Source organism: Microtus pennsylvanicus, chromosome 13 (genome assembly GCF_037038515.1).
Source record: "Microtus pennsylvanicus isolate mMicPen1 chromosome 13, mMicPen1.hap1, whole genome shotgun sequence".
NCBI lineage: Eukaryota > Metazoa > Chordata > Mammalia > Rodentia > Cricetidae > Microtus > Microtus pennsylvanicus.
The window spans coordinates 45,841,051-45,862,367 of record NC_134591.1 but is presented as its reverse complement, the minus strand read 5'-3'; the positions used below and the strand labels follow the sequence as shown (position 1 = coordinate 45,862,367).

At 42.4% G+C, this 21,317-nt stretch overlaps 1 protein-coding gene across 2 annotated transcripts in view; it reads right to left on the bottom strand.

The window, feature by feature from the left end:
• Window positions 1-1,344: 1,344 nt before the first annotated feature.
• Faf1 (Fas associated factor 1) overlaps window positions 1,345-21,317 on the bottom strand; it is a 294,143-nt gene continuing 274,170 nt past the window's right edge. For both annotated transcript variants that reach the window (XM_075945095.1, XM_075945094.1), the window contains exon 19: window positions 1,345-3,398. In XM_075945095.1, coding sequence (XP_075801210.1) covers window positions 3,315-3,398 — 84 coding nt within the window. In that variant the 3' untranslated portion in view covers window positions 1,345-3,314. The remainder of the gene's footprint in view (window positions 3,399-21,317) is intronic.

Below are 21,317 nucleotides of genomic sequence, written 5' to 3'. Positions count from 1 at the left end.
CTTGATGTAAACGGTGGCTCTGATTTCTTTTTTTGTTAACAGATCCCATTAAGAGTCTGAGGAGCACAGACTCCCTTACAGGAAGAACATACACTTAACTTTTGCATAAGAAAGAGGATTCCAAGAACTGTTCCTGGGGAGAAGGTAGAGGAGCTACAGAACAACGGAAAGCAGGTGGCCAGGCTTTTGAGTCTTTTGCTAAGATGAGGGGACATAGACAAGTCGTAACCCTTTTTCAGCACCTTATATAAAACCGGAATGGTCATCCCTGGCTTACTCACAGCAGCGGACTGTTGACAACTGCAAGGTGAGGTGAACTGCGAAGTGCTAGCTGAATGTTGTCAGAATATAGAGGCTGGGAGAATTTCCTCACCTGGTCATACACAGCAGAACTAGGGGCCAAAATGGGAAGAAGCCTCTCAAGTGCACACACATGGGAAGACCTCCCACTCCCAAGGATTTTAAGATGATCATGTGAGAAATGGGTGTGGAGGATTACACAGATGTAAATGCAATGCCTTAACTTGGTTATTTCTGGACTGAATTTAGCACTGTGTCCTTGTGGGATCTAGAACTGGGGAGCTGAATGGGATGGGGTTGTATATGTATCAGTCAGCGATGCTGCCAATGGAGACAGGTAAGATTCTCTCTGGTACCCTATGAGGAAATGTGCCAGAGCTCTGCAGTCTCTAAACTCTAACCTGCTGCCTGGCATACCCAGGCCAGTACCTCTAGCTTTAACACAACTACAGAGGTGATGTTTTTTAATTTCACTGGCTGAACAAAAACTACAAAATCTTAACCCCTTGCATTAGAAGACTCCACAAGAATTTTCCCAACCAACTCAGGCTGTGAATGATTTTGATTCAGATGAACACCTACCTGTACGCCTCATAAAACTCACAGGGTCAGATCACAGTGGCCTTCTAAACTAGAAGCCTTCCAAAGAACCTGCAACTATTAAAAGGCAACAGCAAACTGACATTGCTTCCACAACCCTTTAAACCAATTCTTCAAAGACAAGTGGTGCTCCAAGAACACAGGGCAGTGACCTAGACGGGGGCAACTGTAAGCAGCAGACCAAGAATATGGAGGGAATATACTGCCGGCCTCACTCGGGGCCTGGAGGCTGGGAGCTCAAGGAAGTCTAAGAGTAAGAAGACCATAAAAGACACTGTTGATTTTGTGGCGGTAGCAAGTCACTTTAGTGCTATGCTTATGAGAGAGAACCAAATGCTCTCTGGAGTGAACACTAACAGGACCTAAGGACAGGAGTTCAGGAGGCTGAGCCAATTAGACAGAGCTTTCCAAGGTAGGACTGAAAAAGGGTTTCTCAACTTCACACACATTCAAGTCACATTTAATAAATTTATGAAATTGGTTTCAGAGTAAAGTCTATATGTTGGTATACAGAAGTAAACGGGAATGGCAGGGAACCATATAATGAAGTCAACTCCAGATCAGATGGAACAGGTTAAACATAAGAGTGAGTTCAGAGACCTTGCTCAACCCTTGCCCATACCCTGGCTGCTGTTTCTGAGTATGGCTTGAGTTCAGGGTTGTGGCTTCTCCCAGCAGCTACAGAACAAGGTCTAGCTGGACAAAGAAGAGCTGTGCCCTAGTACAGCTGCAGCTTCGGAAATGACATCTTGTGGTGCCACTTGATAGGAAGGAAGGAGCAGAGCTGGAGAGGAAGTGCTCAGGTGGAACTCCCCTGACAGTGCGCTCCCTTCTCTTCAGTCAGCTGACAGATGAAGAGGATTAGCAACATCACTTAGAAGAGTTTTGACGTTCTTGGTCGAGCATCAGAGGAAAACAGGTGAATTTTCTGGCCGATATTTTTTGAGTAGAGGGAAAAGTGACCAGAATTATCTTCAGCTTTGGTTAAGTCTTCTCAGAACCTCATAGTGGAACCAGGGAAATACACCTAACACACTTACAAAATAACCAAACTGGGAAGTCAACTCTAAAGATAAAGACCAGAGATGACACAAAAACAGCCACAGAGAACATTTCAAGACTAAAAGGAAATTAATTGGCTGTGAAGATATAAATATTCTTATGAACTACCCCAAACCCATAGATTAACAAAGTCCACATCTACAAATCAAACCCCAGATTACTACATATCAATTCAGGCAACACATGAATTTTAGGCTAAGCCTCCAAATTTGTTCTCTTAAATATATGACGTCTGAATTTTTAGCCAAAGAATGAGATCCCTTTTATTTGGGATATAAATTCAATATCTAATATTAAAACATTCAGAAACTAAAATTATAGAGCAGGTCCGTTATTGCAGGAGAGCCCACAGGGCAGCTGATCAGCTTCTGGCAATAGAGGAGGTGTTTAAAACATCAAGTGACGGCCAGGTATAGTGGGGTAATCCTAGCACTTGGGAGGCTGAGGCAGAGGAAACAAACACCCCACCAAGTGACAAGGTCCCAGATGTCTAAGTAGTAGAAGGGGAGAAGCAGAACTGAGTGCGGTGTACACTGATGGCCCAGCAACTTGGTGGCGGGGGCCTGGGAAGTTCTAAATGCCTCTCTGCAAGCCGGATGACAGCTTCCCACAGCTGGCCAGTAGCAAGACTTAGTCCTGGCACTCTGCACACTACCTCAACGTACCGTGTACTCGACTAGTTCCCCAAGCTGCAATGAAACAAAAGAATTCCTCCAAGATGGACTAAGGCGCCCATGGCAGCAGTATAGAAACACCCTGCATATATGTCAAATCAGTCCTCCAACAACATCTCACATTTTAGTAAAGGAGTCATTTATACTACATACTTCTCTACCCCAAAATGTCTAACTTCCAGGCCAAGAATGTCCTACTTGACGTTTTTCTCTCTGCTTTTTAATATTAGGTGATAAACTTAAAATCCAGTTATGGACATAAAAAAGCAGAGGGCTGAGCCCTGGCCCAATGACACATATCAAACACACAGCTTCTTGATGTCAAGGACAAAAAGAACTGTCCTGGACGTTGAAGGGGAAAGATAGGAACTGGAGAGGTTCTACCAGGGCTCACTGGCACTCAACAGTAAACAAGGGTGTTAAATAAGGGTGAAGAGCAGGTATCAATCAGGGGAAGGCAATGGAGTTGTAGTGCTCCATCGTGAGGGCTGGGGAACATATACTCATGGATGGGAAATTTTAAGTAGCTATGTTTATTACTTTTTTCCAGCAATCTTGCAAGAGGCAGAAGTGTGACATTGAATTGAGACGAGCATGTGGGTGGGTTGGCGAGGAGCCCATCTCTTGACGTGTGCCACTGGCTTGTCAGAAGTGGCCGGTTCCACCGCTGAGTCATGTTTACTCTTTTGCTTCAAGGAAAAGGGTTTCTTGAGGGAACAACTTTACCTCCAACAATGACTTATTGGGGTCTAGCTGAGTTACCTGGAAAGAAAGAGAACACACATTCAGTAATCTGGAGCAAGCACTCTGACTTTCAGCATTCCACACATTGGCATGAGCATGTGCAGTGTCTTACTGGATCACAACAATTCTGTGCGGTAGTGGGGTTCTTCCAGGGCTCTCCGAAATATCATATTCTACAGTCCCATCTAGAAGAGGAGTTAGTACTAACCACAAGGCTACTGCATAGTCTTGATACTGGATACATTCAGCTGGTTAAACAGAGGAATGGCAAGCCTGAGACCTGGACTTGGTGAACTGCTGCTAGCATGAAGGCCTGCTCTGCTGGTTGGGACAGCAACTAAACCTTTGGAGGGACAAGGGCTAGGTACTTCCATTAATATTCCATGTAGCAAACTACAGACTGGCCATTCTACTGTATCCAGAGAGGATGCCATTATCCCGGGGAGCTCCCTAGGCACAGCACAATCTCCTCATTGAGAGGATCTCTAATTTGGAAAAATGAGGCAACCACATAATACGGCTATATTTTGGAAATTAAAAACATGCTGGGCAGTGGTGGTGCATGCCTTTAAATCCCAGCACTCAGGAGGCAGAGGTAGGTGGATCTCTGAGTTTTCACCACAGAGAAACCTTGCTTCAAAAAACCAAAACCAAAAACACCCCAACTACTGAACATAAACAAAATTTTTATTAGATCTCTGCCCTCCCTAAGCCATGGCAGAGATGGCAGGTGAAGGCTTTAAAAACCTAAGAGAAAGAAACACATTTATCAAAAGGGATCATGAGTTCTGCAAGGCTGAAAAATGCAAGGTTAGTGGAAAGCATAAAGGCTTTGAAAACAGGAAGACTGCAGTTTAAATCACAGTGGTGTTGGCTATCGTCTTTGTGGCTCTTGTCAGACTGATCAAAATTAAATGGGAAAAAACATAATTAGCACAATGTCTGGCATAGAGCAGATCAACAAAGCATGCTACGTATGAGAACAACTATAAAGGGAGATGGATATGTGGGCAATGGGCTGCTCTGAGTGTGCAGTGGTTAGGTAATCTCTAGCTAACCTGAAGCTGCTGCTCTGCTATTTGCATGAGCTTTGGGGCCTTGGGCAAATACCCCAGGCAGGCAATTTGTCTGTTCAACTCAAGCCACACATAATGTGATGACTCTGCTTTCCTCTTCCAGCAGGAAGGGGAGCCCCTGAGTGTCAAAGACAGACTGGTAAGGTAACGGGGGAAACACTGACCTCATCGTATCCAGGAGACTTGGTATGCTCAGGAGGGTCATTAAAGACACACATCTAACCCTAGAATTCTTTCTGCTCATAAGGAACCCAGGGTGAATCTTGCCCTACTAGTATCTCTTGGGTGCTGGGCAGATGGGCAGGCAAGGTGGAAGGGAGAGCCTAGCTTGCTGTCTGCCTTCCAATGCACTGGGAGGGCAGGCTGCTGGCAAATGTTTGCCTACTTCCCCAATTAGCGCACAATACTGCACTGGCTTCTGTCAACAAACAGTTATGCTGCCTCTGCTTCAGACTCTGGCATTTTCTGTCCAGCTGCTTCTGCTATTGTTCTTAATTAACATGCCAGAGCTCTTCCGGCATCTTCTACTTTGTTATTTGTGGCTTGTAAATATGATGCTTATTGTGAGACACCAAAATCATACTAGTGCCAGAGCTGTGAGAGCAGGCACGAAGATGTATTGGCAGGCAAAACAGGCTGGAAGGCTGGAGCATCAGGCCTATGTGGCACCCTACTGGGGTGGTAGACATGCAAGGTAAGAGATTCATAAACTCTTAGTTAAAATTACTGTTGTCACTGATAACACAGTGTCCAAGAAATACTAAATGATTTTCTCTAGTTATTCGATGTATGGGGATTGGGGTCTGAGAAAGGCAGACACAAACATTTCTTGGACATCAATTATGAGCCAGGGACTTCAAACATATTTCTCAATTAGTCCATATTACAACCACCGTGCAAGGCTGCAGAGTGAGACAACTGAGTTTCAATGTCGCTGTCATTTGTTTAAGGCCGTATGGCCAGGAGTCTGTCCACAGTGCCGTGATCACAAAGAGAGAAGCAAAGCTACACTCTACCTACACGACCTCTCTGACAGGGGAGTCAGTTGCTCCTTGGTAGGGAGTGTGGTAGTCAGGTGAAATATGCTAGTGATGCCTCTGGGACCATCTAGCCAGTAAGTGCCCAGGAGATGGCACAGCCACCATTGGCTGAGGTGTTTCTTGGCTAGCAGTCCTAAACTCTTTCTAAGTTGTTCTGCTTGTCTTTGTTTCTGCCCCACTGCCCGGAAAGAATGTTGCCGTTTTCCTTAGGTAATTCCTTCAGTTCTGGAGATCTCGAGCTTCAGGGAGGCCTACAGATAGTGGGCTGGTTTGAAGTAAACACAGCTCTGTTGAGGCATACCCTCTCAGAAGTCCCATAAGAGGCCTTCCAGATCACCCCATTTTGAAGCTTATTTCATTTATTTATGCTTAATGTGTTTTTTACTATCTAGTCTTTTATTAATTTTTCTTTTTTAATCCATTTGCTTTGTAACACAGATTATCACAACAGTAGTGTAACTGTTGACAGCAATAATAGCCAATAACTTATAATTTTTCATTATACATCAAATACATTAACTCATTTAATCCTTATAAGGGCTCTTGAGCTAGATACTGTTATTTCTATTTGGCAGGCCAGGAAACACGTTTAGAAAGGCTGAGATTTTGCTCAAGGCCACACAGCTAGTAAGCCAGGAATTACATTTGTATTCAGAGCCATTCTTTCTCTCTATCAATCTATTCATTTATTTTGTGCAGATGGGAGCTTCGCCTACATGTATGTCTGTGCAGCATGTGTTTGCAGTGCCGACAGAGTCCAGATCCCACAGAACTGGAGTTACAGACAGTTGTGAATTGCCATGTGGGTGCTGGGAAGTGAACTAGGGTTCCCTGGAAGAGCAACCAGTGCTCTTAACTACTAAGCCATCTCTCCAGAGCCCAAGTGCTGAGATTAAGGGTTGTGCCACCACACCTGGCATCATGCTGTTAATACTGCAGTTGCCACCCAACCTACCCTGTGTGTGAGTGCCTGAACTCAGCAATACTCTTGAGTTGGGGTTAATGAGTATACAGATAGCATGATAAAGAAGAATACATTGTAAACCATACGAAGTTTTTAAAATATCATTTGCTCTAAATGCTAGTCTTTTAACTAGTGTTATTTCTATTTTACAAATGAAAACATAAGACTAAGAGATTAAATTAAGTGCAGGGTGGTGGTGGTGGTGCACACACCTTTAATCCCAGCACTTGGAAGGCAGAGGCAGGTGGATCTTTGTGAGTTTGAGGCCAGCCTGGTCTACAAAGTTAGTTCCAGGACAGCTAGGGCTGCTACACAGAGAAAACCTGTCTCAAGAAACCAAAAAAGAGATTAAGTTAAACCCTGCTGTTCCTGAATTAAAATTTTAAAAATAAAAATAGCCTTTTGGTGTTTTACTGCCCAGTAGTATAACTATAGTTAACAATAATGCATTATTTAGTTCTAAATAATCAGAAGAGACATTTTTCACATTTGGCTTTTTAAAATACTGTTTTTATTAATTCTTTGAGCATGTCACAAGATGTATTTTGATCATATGATCTTCTTCCTTAACTTTTCCCAGACTCTCACCATTTCCCACTCATTCCGTTCAACTCCCCTAGTCCAGCTTGTGGGGCTGACTACTCCTGCACGGCACTGCTGTGGAGTGTGCTCCATACATCAGGTGTCACCCCATTAAAGAAAACCAGCAGCAACCCAATGCCAGCCGTCAGAAGGAGTAGGACTTGGTGCCTGTCTCCCCTCCTCCATGCTGGGATTTTGTCTGTCTCGATTTGGCTCCAGTGCTGTGCACACTGTCACGATCACTGTGAGTTTATATGTGCATCTGCACTGTTGTATCCAGAGAGCACCATCTCCCTCATAGATCCCTGAGACTCGGGGGACTGCCAGAACATTTGTGGCACTACTGCACCAGTAGGCATACCTTGCCAGATGGGCTGTTAATGCAGATTGTGGGGTTTACTACTAGGTGAGACTGATGGTTACTTTTCTCTTCCAGCTGAGTGCACAGAACTCACCAGTGCTCTGAAAGCCACCAGCAGGGAGGAAGCTTCTAGTGAGCACCACCTGGATTCCCCATGATCACTGACTCAAGTACGTGATACAGAAGAGAGATTTTAAAAGATCTCAATATAAGGAAATATTGATGGGGTGATGGGTATGCTAAGAATTCTAATTTTGATTATTATGATGTATGCATATATCAAAACTCACAATGGACTCTATAAGAATAGCCCTACAACCCTACTGTTTAGGAGGATCCACTCCTAATAAACTCATTTTCCTTAGGTGTGTGTTTCTGTTTTTAAGAATTCCACACACGAGCACTGTATCTACATCATTTCTACCCTCCGACCTCTCCATGTTCCCTCCACTCTCTCAAATTCAGGACAAAGACTGAAAACTTTGCATCCATTGCAGTTTGTAAGCGAGAGAGAACGAGGGGAACGCAGGGGGAAGGGCATGGATTACGTCAGGGGGGTCTCCTGAGAAACAGCAGAGGACAAGAGAACTGTGGACAGAGGGTCCAAGGAGGTGGAGCTGCTGCTGCGGGGCAGAGCTGTGCTCTTCCGGCCCGAAATTCAAGACTGGCAAGCAGAAGAGAGCCAAGATGGTGGAGGTAAAGATCATGGGAGAGAGAACTCTTAAGGGAAGCAGCAGGAACTAACACAGCTATTAATAGTTCTTTCTCCTAATTTTGTTGCTTTTCTTCTTCCACCTTCAGAAATTCATCTTCTTGTCCTCACAGTCATTATCATAATAGCAGGTATCACTTAGTGAGCATCTTCCATGAGTTGGGTTCAGGCAGCCTGCATTTATGTCATCTCTTAACTAGTGCTGAAGATGGCCTAGTGAAATTAGTACTAGAGCCATCTTAGAGATAAGTACACCAAGGCTACCTTGCCCACTGATGTAGAGACTATGGTTTCAGAGTCAGGTCTGTCTGATTCCAAAGCTCACTACGATCAAAATGCTCTGGCAAACCAACTTATGAACAGGCTGACTTGTGGAGAAGGAAGTCTGCTGCACTTGGAGGCATCTAAATACAGGCATATTTGCTGAAGATGGTACCAGCTAACAATTTTCTGAACATTTATTTCAAAACAGGCAATCTTTGACATACTTTGCATCTATAAAAATATTTTTATAATAGCTCTCCAATATGGGCAAAATGATTATTCCCATTTTATGAGGAAATTGAGTCACACAGCAGATTAGGTAGTTTGTCTAAAGTATAAAAACTATTAAGGACAGAGTAAGAGAGTGAATCAAGGCGATCTAGCTTTGGAATCTACCCAGTTACTAGATTCCATGGCTAGAGATGTTCCTGAGAGTATCCATATGGAGAAAGAAGTTGGAAGAGTTTCCTTCAATTCAAGCTTCAGGATACAAGACCTTCACTTTAAGAATGGCAGAAGGTCAGAGGTCACTAAAAAAATCCTGAAATGTTTATAAAATACGAATACAAAAACCCAATCTAGGTCTGTCTTTTGCCATTTACCTGGGACTTTACTGAATTATTGACTCTCTAAATCAACAGAGAACGAACACGTTGGGATTCCTTGGGGGAGGAGGAGTGTTCTTGGAGAAGAGGTAGTTTGTCTTTATAGTTAGAAGAGGGAAGTCAACCATCCTGACATTTCCTTCATTGTACTTGGGAAACCTGAATGGGCATATTTTCTCATTAACACAACAGTTTAGCAAACTGGCTTTGTAAAATGTTTATGTTAGCACAGATGGGACATGGGCCATTACAGATTTTTTTCATAGCTGCACCACCATGTCTCTCAACTGTAGTAAAGACACGACACTGTAAACATAATGTTACTACTAGACACTATTCAAAGGGGAGCTTAATACTAAAAAGAGCATCAAGGATACTTGCAAGGTACTTTACAGTTCGTGAGGAATTGACACAAACAGCTCATTCACACAGGTAATATGATCAGCCTCTGTTTTACTTGATTTTTTTTTTTAAACTTAGGTTTGCTTTTAGTTTGGAACCAAATACAGGAAAGTATGGATCTAATATCTTACATAGCAGAGCTGCCAGGGAGCATCAACTTAAACCCTAGCCTTCTGTGCTGTTCCTTAGAACTTTCCAAAGTCCCTAGATGACAAGAGTTCTTTCTCACTCTTTGAGTTATAGCCTTTGGGTCCAATGAGCAGGAATGGAAAGCAATAACGTTTTTCAAACATATTTCCTATTTTTAGATAAAAAATGCACTTTAGAAAATAAAATCATAGCATCTTCAAGGAAGAAGTCAAGGAAGAGTCAGATGACTCTAGTGTTTGCCTGCTTGTCTCTGATGAGCAACAACTTCCATTTTCTAGGCTGCGCACTGGCAGCCCTTTGAGCAGAGAGAGCCAGAACTCCAGGAGCAAACCTTTACCGAACTGACAGACAATCATGTCAACATGGAGAATTAGCACCAGTGCGTTATCCAACCCTTCCTCCCCTCTCAGCAGTGAGAAAAACGGCCATTCCATGTGACACAGATAGACCACAATAAACTTCCAAGTTTAAGGGCGTTTGCACTTTCAGGTACATCAGTGGTGCTCAACCTGTGGGTCTTGACACCTTTGGGGTTGAACGACCCATCCACAGGGGTCGCCTAACACAATCCTGCATATCAGATGTTTACATTATGATTCATAACAGTAGCAAAATTGCAGTTAAGAAGTAATTTTATGGTTGGGGTCACCACAACACAAGAAACCATATAAAAAGGTTGCATATTAGGAAAGTTGAATTACTGAGTTTCAGGCTACCTACTTCTGAGTGTTCTTCCTTGTTTTGAGCCCTCAGTAACCTCAGTGTATGGCCTCTTCTGTAAACCCCACAGAGGCTGTATGCCATCAAATCTTGCCAGAGGGTAAAGGGCATAAATATCGATGAGTCCATCCCTGGTTCTCAAAGTGTAACTTTACACAAGACACCTTTCTTCTTTAGGCTTTTATTTTAAAAAATGTAGGGGTTAGTGATTAATAGGAAATCAATGGTACTGCAGTTGAGCTTTGGAGATTTGAGCCAAACATTTAGGCTCAAACACAGTGTCAGCCAAATCAGCTTGTGGTTCCAGTATCCTTCTCTGCTTGGTGAAAGGGTTATCGTAGGGATAAAAGTAGCCATCACTGATAGTGTCATATGGAAACGGATTGTGTGCCTTCTTTATGTTAGGAGATATCATTTCATGACATAGTAATGATTGCCATTCACAAAAGTTAACATTTGTTACTTTTTTTTTTTGTGGAGGTGAGATATTGCCTAAACTGGTTGTGAACTTCTGGGCTCAAGTGACTCTCCCATTCCACCATTTTGAGCAGCTACAACTGAGTATACCCCTGCTTTACACCACATCTAGCCTGCTTATCCCTATTCAGCTTCCTTCTCTCCCTTACCCGGGACACTGAGCCCACAGCCTATGCATGAAAGGCAGTTCTCTTTACTTGGCATTTTCTAAGTGCCACATACTATGCTAATTACCTCTTTATTATCTAATTAAGTGATTATTGTAATTCTTTAAGTATTCTTATAGATGGGGTAAAACTAATATGTTTTTTAGTGTTAAAATGTCCTCAAAACTTGGCATCTTGTTAGGGATGCCTTGGTCACCTTCCCTTGCCTTCGTATTCCTAGTGGTAGCTTTGGTCACTACACTATTAAGTGACAATGTTAATGGAAAAGTCCAGAGGTAAGAAAGGGGGATACTAGCAAGGGTAAGGTAAGAGGAAAAGATGTTCTTTAAAAGCAGGAGAAACTCCAAGTATACAGAGCAAGCATAAAAAAAAAAAACCCAAATAACAAAAAAAAAAATAAAGAAAATGTAAAAAATCTAAGAGGGAGAATAGTCATGTATCCTCTCTCTGAGAAGTCAGTTCCTAAGATTAGTTCATCATGGGCCCCTGAAGGCACAATGTCAAATAAACACAGTCCTGCTTTACAGAGCAGTTTATAAGCTGTGGTCTACTGAAGCATAAACTACATAGATAAATTCACAGATGAAGATCCGATAGCACAGTAATCAAAATGCAGCACAGATCAGCTTCAGAGGCACGTCCAGCTCATGCCCAGCTTAGAGTGTGGTAAATGCTAGTCTCCGCCTCCACCGGGAGCTCCAGAAGGCTCAGGGCAGCAAGGTTACCTCGGTTTGATGTATGTAGAGGTTTGAAGGAGGTAGGGAAACACTGATATAGGGGACAGGCCTCTTCTCAGAGGCCAACACCACACCAGACAGCCAGGTCTTTACAACAGGTCTCTAAGATGTCTTTGTCAAGATTGGACCACACACAAACTGTGGCAGAGCACTGAGAAACGGGAAAGATAACTGGTTAGGTCGAGAACTGTGAACTTGGCTTAAAAGTCTGTGAAATCTTCTTGATCATTGTTTACTCCAGAACTTCACCACTAGGCATGGATTAAGAAACAAGTAGACTTTAAATCCTGGCACTGCATCTTTTGCACAAGTGCTAATTTCGTATGAGACGAACTTCACGTTTCTCAGCTGTAAGCAGGTCAGCATTACCCAGCAATCTTTCAAATATCCATGTCTCTCGGGCTCTCTCTCTCACATTTCCACACGGAAGAGAGCTGCACAAAAAGTCCCACCCTACCTCTCTTCTACTTACAGTTCCCAAAGGATGTCTTACTATAATATGGCAATCTCTTTCTGCTCCCAATTTGTGAATGGGTGATGGTGTTACTGACAAGGTTCTTGGGGCCTTTGATGGTAGGCATAGATGAGAAGGCAGTTTGGAGATAGAACATGAAGAATATAAATTTCTAGGTAGCATAAACTTTAGAAAAATACTTTCCCTCTGGTTGCAGAGAGGCCATTTAGTGGTGTGCTCAAAGCCTCTTCAGCAGCAGAGTGGCTTGGGAGAGAGGGAATGTTTTGAATGCATTTTAATACTCAAGTAGGGCTATACAAGCCAATGTGCTCCTAGTTCTGCACACAAGCACCGTTCAAGAGCTGGAGCTTTGAACAGGAGTTAAAAGAGTTGAGTCCCTAACGACATACAAAAGACTTGCTGGTGTGATTTATTCTGATGTATTTACTTATCCAATTACCAAAACAGCAGGAGATCATTAAAATTTCTAGTTACCAGATGCAGCACGTTCAATATCTTAAATGTTACCAAGGCTTTCTCTGAGCTATTTTGATATTACACTTCATCTGCCCAAAAGCTTATGAAACTGGACAGCAAGAACCATGAACAGAGCAGGAACATTCTTTGAAGGCTGGTCCAGAAGGCCTGTGCAACACCAAACCTGTATGAGAGACTCCCCAAACTCCTGGACTACAGCACTATTATGAGGAATGAAAGGCTCTAGGAAGAGAGGGCCTGTGAGACCTCGGCCAAGACTGTTCTACCTCTGAGCTTCCATCTTGCTAAGAAAGGATGCTGACATTGTCCCATGTTATAAAACTACTATGAGTACCACCACAGTTTGCTTTCCCGGCACTCCACACAACTATCTTGTAGAGAAGACAGAACAACTTAATGTACCTCGTGCATTATATGCTGTTAATAAACTAGCATGCACAACAGGCACCAACCCAGAGACTATTACAGTGCTAAGAAACAGAAAGCAAGCTCATGCCAACATTTCAGAGTATATGACAAAACACACATTAATAAATGGTATCTAGACCCATACAAGGGCAGTGGTATCTTTGTACCAACTTTTTTTTATTATTCTGATCTTCAAATATTATTTCCTCACAGACCTATACTCTAGTCAATTAGAGTTGTTTGTTATTGAACAAACATGCACTAGGTTTTCCTATCCAGAACCTTGGGCTATGTTGTTTCCTCTACTTAGGTTGTTTTTCCTGTCTCATTTCAAACATTCTAACCTTTGTATCCTTCAAGCTCAGCTTAAATGCTACTTCCCCTACAAAACTGGGCCTCTGACAGAGCCTAAATCCCCCTTCCTCTTCCCAGAACAGAGCTAATCACACCTGGCTTCCAGTATCATTGATCAGGTCACAGGCCTGAGACCCAGCAAACGATACATTCACTGTGGTTTCCCTCATTATCTACTCCATGTCCCATTTGCTGACCTGTAAGGTCTCTGGACAGCTGCAGATGCAAGGTTAGGCTCTGTTCTGGAATGCAGGTCCTGGCAGCACCAACACTGCTCTTTGTTCATGTCGCATTCACCTCTTATTCTTTAACGAGGTGAGGGATTCTGAAGAATGGAGCGCAGAAGATCTGTAGCATAGTGAGTTGTGTTATGGCTCTCAAGTCATTTTACAATTGTTTATGACTCCAGTTAAGCTGAATTCTCAGGGCATATCTGAACTTTTTATTGACTTTCTATTCCCAGGGCCTAGTTTACTGCTAGAAACGGTTTCAGTTCCAGAAATGCTGCAGAAAGACTGGCCTACAGAGTGACTGCATGAGTTTCTCCACTCTGCACACGGCCACCCCAATCCAAAGACATGGACCCCGGAAGCTGCTCTCCTGCACCTAGCTCTCCTCACCTCTCAGGCTAATAGGCAGAGCTCGGCAGGGACATCGTCAGGTGCTGACTCCATCAGGGCCCTTTGCTCAGACACTCTGCTCTAGCCTCAGACATCCTAGCACCCAGATATAGGAGAGCTCACAAGAAGTTTGTAGCAGTTGCCCTTTTCGAAGGGACAGCTTTCCCCTTCTCTGTTTAAACTGTTGGAATTGGCTAATTAGGAGGATTTAAAAAATCTTAACACTCTAAACAGAGAAAACTGGTTCTGAATTATTAAGCAACACTTTCAATGCATTTGAATAACCTTAAATGACTTAGCTGCTACCTGATCCTAAGCTCTGGTGCAGATAAATAAATGTGAAACATGGTCAAAGCCTCAGCTTATAGGAGCCTCCAGCTACAGCAAACAGAAACTTAAGTCTTTATAAACTGCCAGGGGGGAAATATTCTCATATAAAAAGACAGAAGATGATCTTAAGGCTGTGAAGACCAGGAAGTCAGTGGTTTTGTTACACTTTGCAGAAGATGGCTGCTAATGGGCTAAATAGTATTAATATCTAGGTAATATAATCATAGAATCAGACAGTATCAGAGTCTAAAGAAGATTAAGAAAGATGCTAGCTTGGGGTCAGACAAGTGGCTGCAAAAATAAACATTTAGTCTTGAGATGCCTGCTCCTGGCTTATTCCCCTTTCCAGAGTGCACACTCGGATTCTACTAGAGAGGGCAGAATGAGAGGAAGACAATTGCCGGTTAAGACACTTGAAAGCTTTCACTGGACGGCTCACTTCTGGCATCTGAGTTCCAAATACACCATGCTCTTCTCTACAGGCCTACAAGGTATACTTTCATGGTTATACACCAAGAGGGTGAAGAGAGGGAAGAATAAGTGGGGGTAAATGCTACTATATTATAGTCCCTAATATGTCTAACCTCGAACCATGATGGCATGATAAATTCATGAATTTGTGTGGTACTAGGAAAGTACAAAACCAAACAATTACAGTAGATGTACAAACACTTTATTTTCACCCATTTTATTAACTAAACAAGTATTCATTTTTGGCTTTTCAAGACAGGGTTTTTCTGTGTAAGAGCTCTGGGTGTGTCCTGAGTGTTGGGATTAAAGGCATGCGTCACCACTGCCCAGCTAAACAAGTATTTCTTTGGTGTTTATGACATTTAAGAAACTTGACAGCAATAAACAAGACACTATCTCTGCCTTTAAGCAATGCCTAGAGCAACATATAGACATGAAAAAGGCCCATTGCAGTTCAGAGCACATTAAAGCTCACGGGGTAAGAGTTACCACAAGAAGATGGCCCGTAGGGAATACAGGAAGATGAATGCCACTGTCCTAGAGCGTCACCATGTTTATCCTCCTCCTTCTAGTACAATATGTATAGCTATTTGCTACAATCTAATTATCCATTCTTCTTAGATATTTATATACACTAAGCCAGTTATTATTTTTCATATGTGTCAGGTACCTTGCTAGAGAACAATGGTTAATTAGATATAATTTCAAGTAACTTCAACTTTTATATGTATCTTTTTTTGCTTAAAAACCATATCCTTGATTTTGTAATTGATTATAAACTTGATCTAACCATTTCTGCCTTTAGTGTCTTAGCTCTAGGCTTTCTCTGTGTCTCAGTTTTTCAACTAGAAGGGCCTTTTGTAGATTTTCACAGTCTAAACGGCCTGTATAAAGGTCTGTTCACACAAGGCCTCACAGAAGAGCTGTATGAAGGTCTGTTCACACAAAGCCAACTACAAAATTGAAATAAACTAGGAAACAGCAAAACAGTGTTCAGGTTTGAGACCCCAGAAATTAAACCCAAAGATGTGAGGTCCAGATGTTGGGTGAAGAGCAGGGTGTGGCTTTGGTAAAGTTCTTTGAGGCTGGGCCTAGAGCTGCAGTAAGGCCTGAGGACTGGCATGTTAAGCGCATGTGCTAATGTACTCTGGAACTCCAACACCGAATTTGAAAGTTACAGTGAGTATCTAAAAAAGGTTAATCTGAGCATACATGCGTTAGCAGTTGTTTGTGTTTACAGTGGCGTTATCACAATACTTTAAGTGAGCTAGGCATACCTGCAGAGACCCTTGTAAACTGAGCACAGAACTAGTGATTCTTTTATTCATGGCTGAAGAGCCAGACTGAATTACATGTTCAGCCTTCAAATTTTATTTATTTCTGAATAACAGTAAATTTGAATGCTACAGTGCTTTACAAACACCTTGAAAAATTAAGTTCAAAGGCAGAGTAAACAACTTTGGAAGGGTTTAAATACACCAACATGCTAGCACAGCATGAGCAGAGGATATGGATGTAAGAATCAAATACAGGTGCTAGTATTGTGCAACCCACAGAAATCTTTAAGTTTCTGTATTTTAATCTATAAAATAAATGCAACATTTTTTAGATAACTGATAAATTGAAGCTCATGGCATATAACAAGCACACAGGACAGAGTTACATTTATTGGCTATCATCCTCTGTCATTCCAAGTCATTGTATTTTAAATAAGTTTGAAGAAACAAAAGCAGATTTTCCAAGGCTCGCACTCTACCGAGCTCTCCTGAAATCATCATCTTTACCTGACACTCATTTTTAAGATCCCTTTGCACATTCTTTGGTTGGTCAGATGTACACACTGAGGACTTTTCTCATATACCACTGACTCATCCCCTCAATGCATCTGTTTGTTGGTAAGATTCTTTATCATGGCAGTGTAGGCACGGTAAGCGTTTATTCTGTGTACGGTCTTTAAAACATTTTGCTTTACTTTCGTAACAGTCAAGTGACTTAGATATTTTATTAGCATGACTTTACAGATGAGGGGACTGTGAGCTACCTAGAACCTAAATTAATGTATCCAAGATTAAAAAGCTACTCAATGGCAGAGCTGTGGTTTGGGCAGGTACTCTAGTCTTGTAATTATTACCAATATTGTCTCTTTGGCCTCATCAGCTTCAGTCTGCTCTGGCCACTGCCTGGGGTACTTTCTGATGCTGGTCTGGTCTCACATTTAAATCTCCTTATAATCTGCTGAGAAAACCACCTAGACTTCCTGCCCCTCAGACTCAACACAGCTACAGGGAACTTGCCTTTCCACCTGTTCTGGGAGCTCTCCCAAGGAGCACTGCTTTCCTGGTCATTCAGAAAGAACTTCAGAACCACCTCTGACAACTGCTTCTTTCCGTCCTCTTAATCTGACATAATAGTCTCCAACTCCCACCATCTTCCTCGGGTTCTGCTGCCTGTTCTTTACTCCCACCTCTGCCATCTTTGTAGTCCCCTACCTCCCATTGTCTTGTCTAATATATAAGTCAAGGCTAAGGATCACATGGTTGATGAAGAAGTGGTCAGGAGGGCTGGGATACAGCTCTCAGGGCCTCAGAGCCACTTACCCAGTATGTTTGAGGCCCTGAGTTCAATCTCCAGAATTACAAAGAAAAAAAGAAGATGTGATTAGAAGAGACTTGGGGCAATGTAATCCCATATTCTAGGAGTAATGACCAAACACTGACTAACTCATTGAGTTCTTGATCTCTGGGAGGCCTATGTAGGCACTGTGGTGGATGTGGGAGTCGGTCATCAACACAGCTAATATTAAGAGCAAGCTTACACAGAGCAGTCCCCATAGTACTCAGACATAAGCAAAAATATCTATAAAGAAACAAGCCTGTCTGTCATGACAGGAAATAAAACAGTTTAGGAAATGTTTTTAACCACGAGAAATCCTGCTAGCCTGGTAAAACAGAAGACATCAAATTCTAGATACTTGTACTTGAACACCATTTTTGATCTTTGGTTATTAGGCATGTAAAGCATACTCTGGTATTTTTATTTAAAAGATGGTCTTTGAAGATAGTTAACATTGTACAAAACCTCTTTGTTCACGTAAGGGAGAATGAAGCTGAGGAGAGGAACAATTGGTGTTGCTGTTGTGCCAGCAACCACGACCAGACACTTCCTGGGTTAACTGCTACATGCGTGTCCATATGAAACTTTACATATGTTTTCAATTCTCATAATGCCCTGAAGGCATTCTGAGATTCTCTCATCTTACCAAGAAACGAAATACCCTGTTTTAGATCTCTCAGTGAAGAAATGATCCAAACATTAAGGCCAGGTCCATTTGAATCCAGGGCCTTGATTCAGTCTATAATACCTCTGAATTGTGTGTGTGTGTGTGTGTGTGCATGTGTTTAAAGGCAAAGTGGTGTATGCCTTTAATCCCAGCACTTGGGAGGCAAAGGCAGGTAGATCTTTGTGAGTTCAAGCCCAGCCTGGTGGTACATGCCTTTAATCACAAAGCTTGGGAGGCAGTGGCAGGTAGATCTCTGTGAGTTCAAAGACAGCCTGGTCTACAGAGGAAGTTCCAGGACAGCCAAAGATATACAGAGAACCTGTCTCAAAAAGTAAAAGTAAAAATATAAGAAATAGAGATTAAAATAAAGCCACATAAAGATGGAAAACACATAGAGAATCTGGATACTGTATATTATTATGCTCTCTTTGAATTGTTTGAATGCTGAGGAAGGAGCAACAGCTGCTAAAAGATATTTGCTTATAAATGCTGCTGAATTAATCTAAGATAGGTATTTTGAAAATACCGTGACTTCAAAATTGAAGTCAAAAGATATGTTACTTTGGAGAAGAGATTTTGCTTTTGTTTCCACAGGAAATGGGAGGCTGTGGATTCATTCTGAGTTAAGAAAAATCAGGTTTGATCAAGGAAGACCACCTGAGAAATCTCTGGTAGGAACAGATTGCCTGGATGTCTGAGTTCTAGATCCAGAACAGATTCAAAGCTGCTGCCTGAGATGATCAAGGCTCACAGGATACTCCAGTCAGGACTTGATCATAATTCAAAATTTTCTTTAGGTTCTCCATAAGATTATTAGCCCCCTCCACCAGCAGGAAGTAGCCTGGAATACTATGCCCACATTTCCAAAAAATGGACTACGGATATTTTCCTTTGTTTAAAAAAAAAGAGTGGGAAGTGGTGTGGGACAATTCTGTATTCTGTCAATTATGTTTTAAATAAACACTGACTGATCAGTAGCCAGGCAGGAAGTATAGGCAGGACAACCAGACAGGAAGTAGAGGCGAGGCAAGGAGAACAGGGGTATTCTGGGAAGAAGGAAGTTCTTTCTGCAGTCCTTTCCAGACACTGAAGAAGCAGGATGTGACCTTCCCCGGTGAAAAAGGTACCTAGCCATGTGGCTAACATAGATAAGAATAATGGGTTAATATAAGTTATGAGTTAGTAAAAAGCCTGAGCTAATGGGCCAATCAGTTAATCATTAATATAAACCTCTGTGTGATTTTCTTTTGGACATAACGACTGCGGGAACCAGGCAGGAGAGAAACCCCAACAAGCAGGCCCAGTGTTTCAGTGGGGTAAACTTTGTTAGACAAGTACAAGGCCTTGAGCATCTTGTAATCACAGAAAGGGCAGTTTAAAGAGAGGACAAGCCCTGGGAGTACTTGCAGGCTAGACAGTCTAGACTCAGTGTCGAGCACCAGGTTCAATAGAGACCCTGCCTTAAAAATAAGGTGGAGGGCTGCTGAGATGGCTCAGTGGGTAAGGGTGGAGGGCTGCTGAGAGGGCTCAGTGGGTAAGGGTGGAGGGCCGCAGAGAGGGCTCAGTGGGTGAGGGTGGATGGCCGCTGAGAGGGCTCAGTGGGTGAGGGTGGACGGCCACTGAGAGGGCTCAGTGGGTGAGGGTGGAGGGCCACACGAGTATACATATACACATACAGGTCCCGCATGTTTATATATCAAGCAAGGAAACATAAACACCAGTTATCCCCACTTCATTTTAGGTAGCTAATTTGAGGGACATGTTCTCTGTTAGCAGTAAAGTAGCTGCCTGGAAGTAAGGGCATGAACGATAATTGTGAAGGCAATAAAAATTAGATGCTGAAGGCTAAATCAACAGATTGTACTTCTGAGTGGTTTGGAGAACTGAGAGAAAGGGAGATCAGGGATGACGGTACGATTTTGGTCTTAAATGACAACAGCAAATGAAGCTAAGGTGTAATGACACAAGGAAGTATACAGGAGGTGTAGGCTTTGGAGAGGATAGGAACTATAAGTTTTGGCTAGGTTTAATTTGAGGTATCCAAATGAGACAGCATTTTTAATAGCACTTTCAGCAACTAAAAAACATTTAATAGCCAAAAAGCCCCCAAAACTATAGCATTTCCTTAATAAGCTGGTCTATATTTATATACTTACTATATATGAAGGTCTAGTCTGGTATTTTCCAGATTCTTAAAATGTTAACTTTATGGAAAACACTGTCAAGAAACAGTGATAATACTTAATCAAAGATAACATATTCACATACATGTTATTACTGTGTTCTAAAAGTTGAAAGAAGTGCCAAAAAAATCTGAAATATTATCAGTGAACATTTCAGTTATCACAATAAGATGCTACATGTGACAGAAACTAGCAAATGCAGGTTTATAGTAACTTGGAGATTACACCACTGGCGTGGATGAGACTTTCCAGACCTGCACTGAAGAAATTGAGGTGTGTGAAAGTGGTAGGAGTAAGAACCAAGCAGAATAGAACTAATTGTCTAGGACTCAGCGGATGGATAAAGAAATACAGGTTTTTACAGTCTTAAAACACATCTTGAAACACTACCTTCAAATTTGTCTGTTTTCCGGATTTTTGTTTTTGTGCGTGCATATGTGTGTGTTGTGTATGTGTGGGCCAGAAGGCAACGCTGGCTCCTGTCCTGCTCTGATTCTCTGTTGCTGTCATGAAGACCAGGACCAAAAGTAACTTGGGGAGGAATGGGTTTACTTCACTTGACAGCCTACAGTCTGTAATGAAGGCAAGCCAGGGCAGGAATTCAAAGGCAGGAACTGAAGCGGAAGCTAGAGAGGACTGTTGCTTGCTCCCCTTCTCTACTTAGACTGCTTTCCTTCACAACCCAGGACCACCTGTCCAGAGCTGATACTATCCTCATTGTCTGCCACACATCAACCATTAATTAAGAAAATTCCCCACCTGCTTGTCTAGAGGCCAATCTGATGGAGGTAGTTCCTCACCTGATGTTCCCCTTTCCTAGATGACTCCAGATGTATCGAGTTGACAAAGCCAGCACAGTGCCTCAGGAACTATCTACCTCGTCTTCTGAAACGAGCCCTGTCACTGGCCTGGAGTTTGCCCAGTAGGCTACGCTGGCACAAGAAGCCCAGGGATCCATGTGTTCTTGCTCACTAAGTGACTAAGCTCCTAAAGGGTACAACAAACTGAAGGGGAGTCACCCATGTTCCATGATCCATAATCAAACTAAACTTTTAAGGAAACAAACAGATCACTAAATAGAT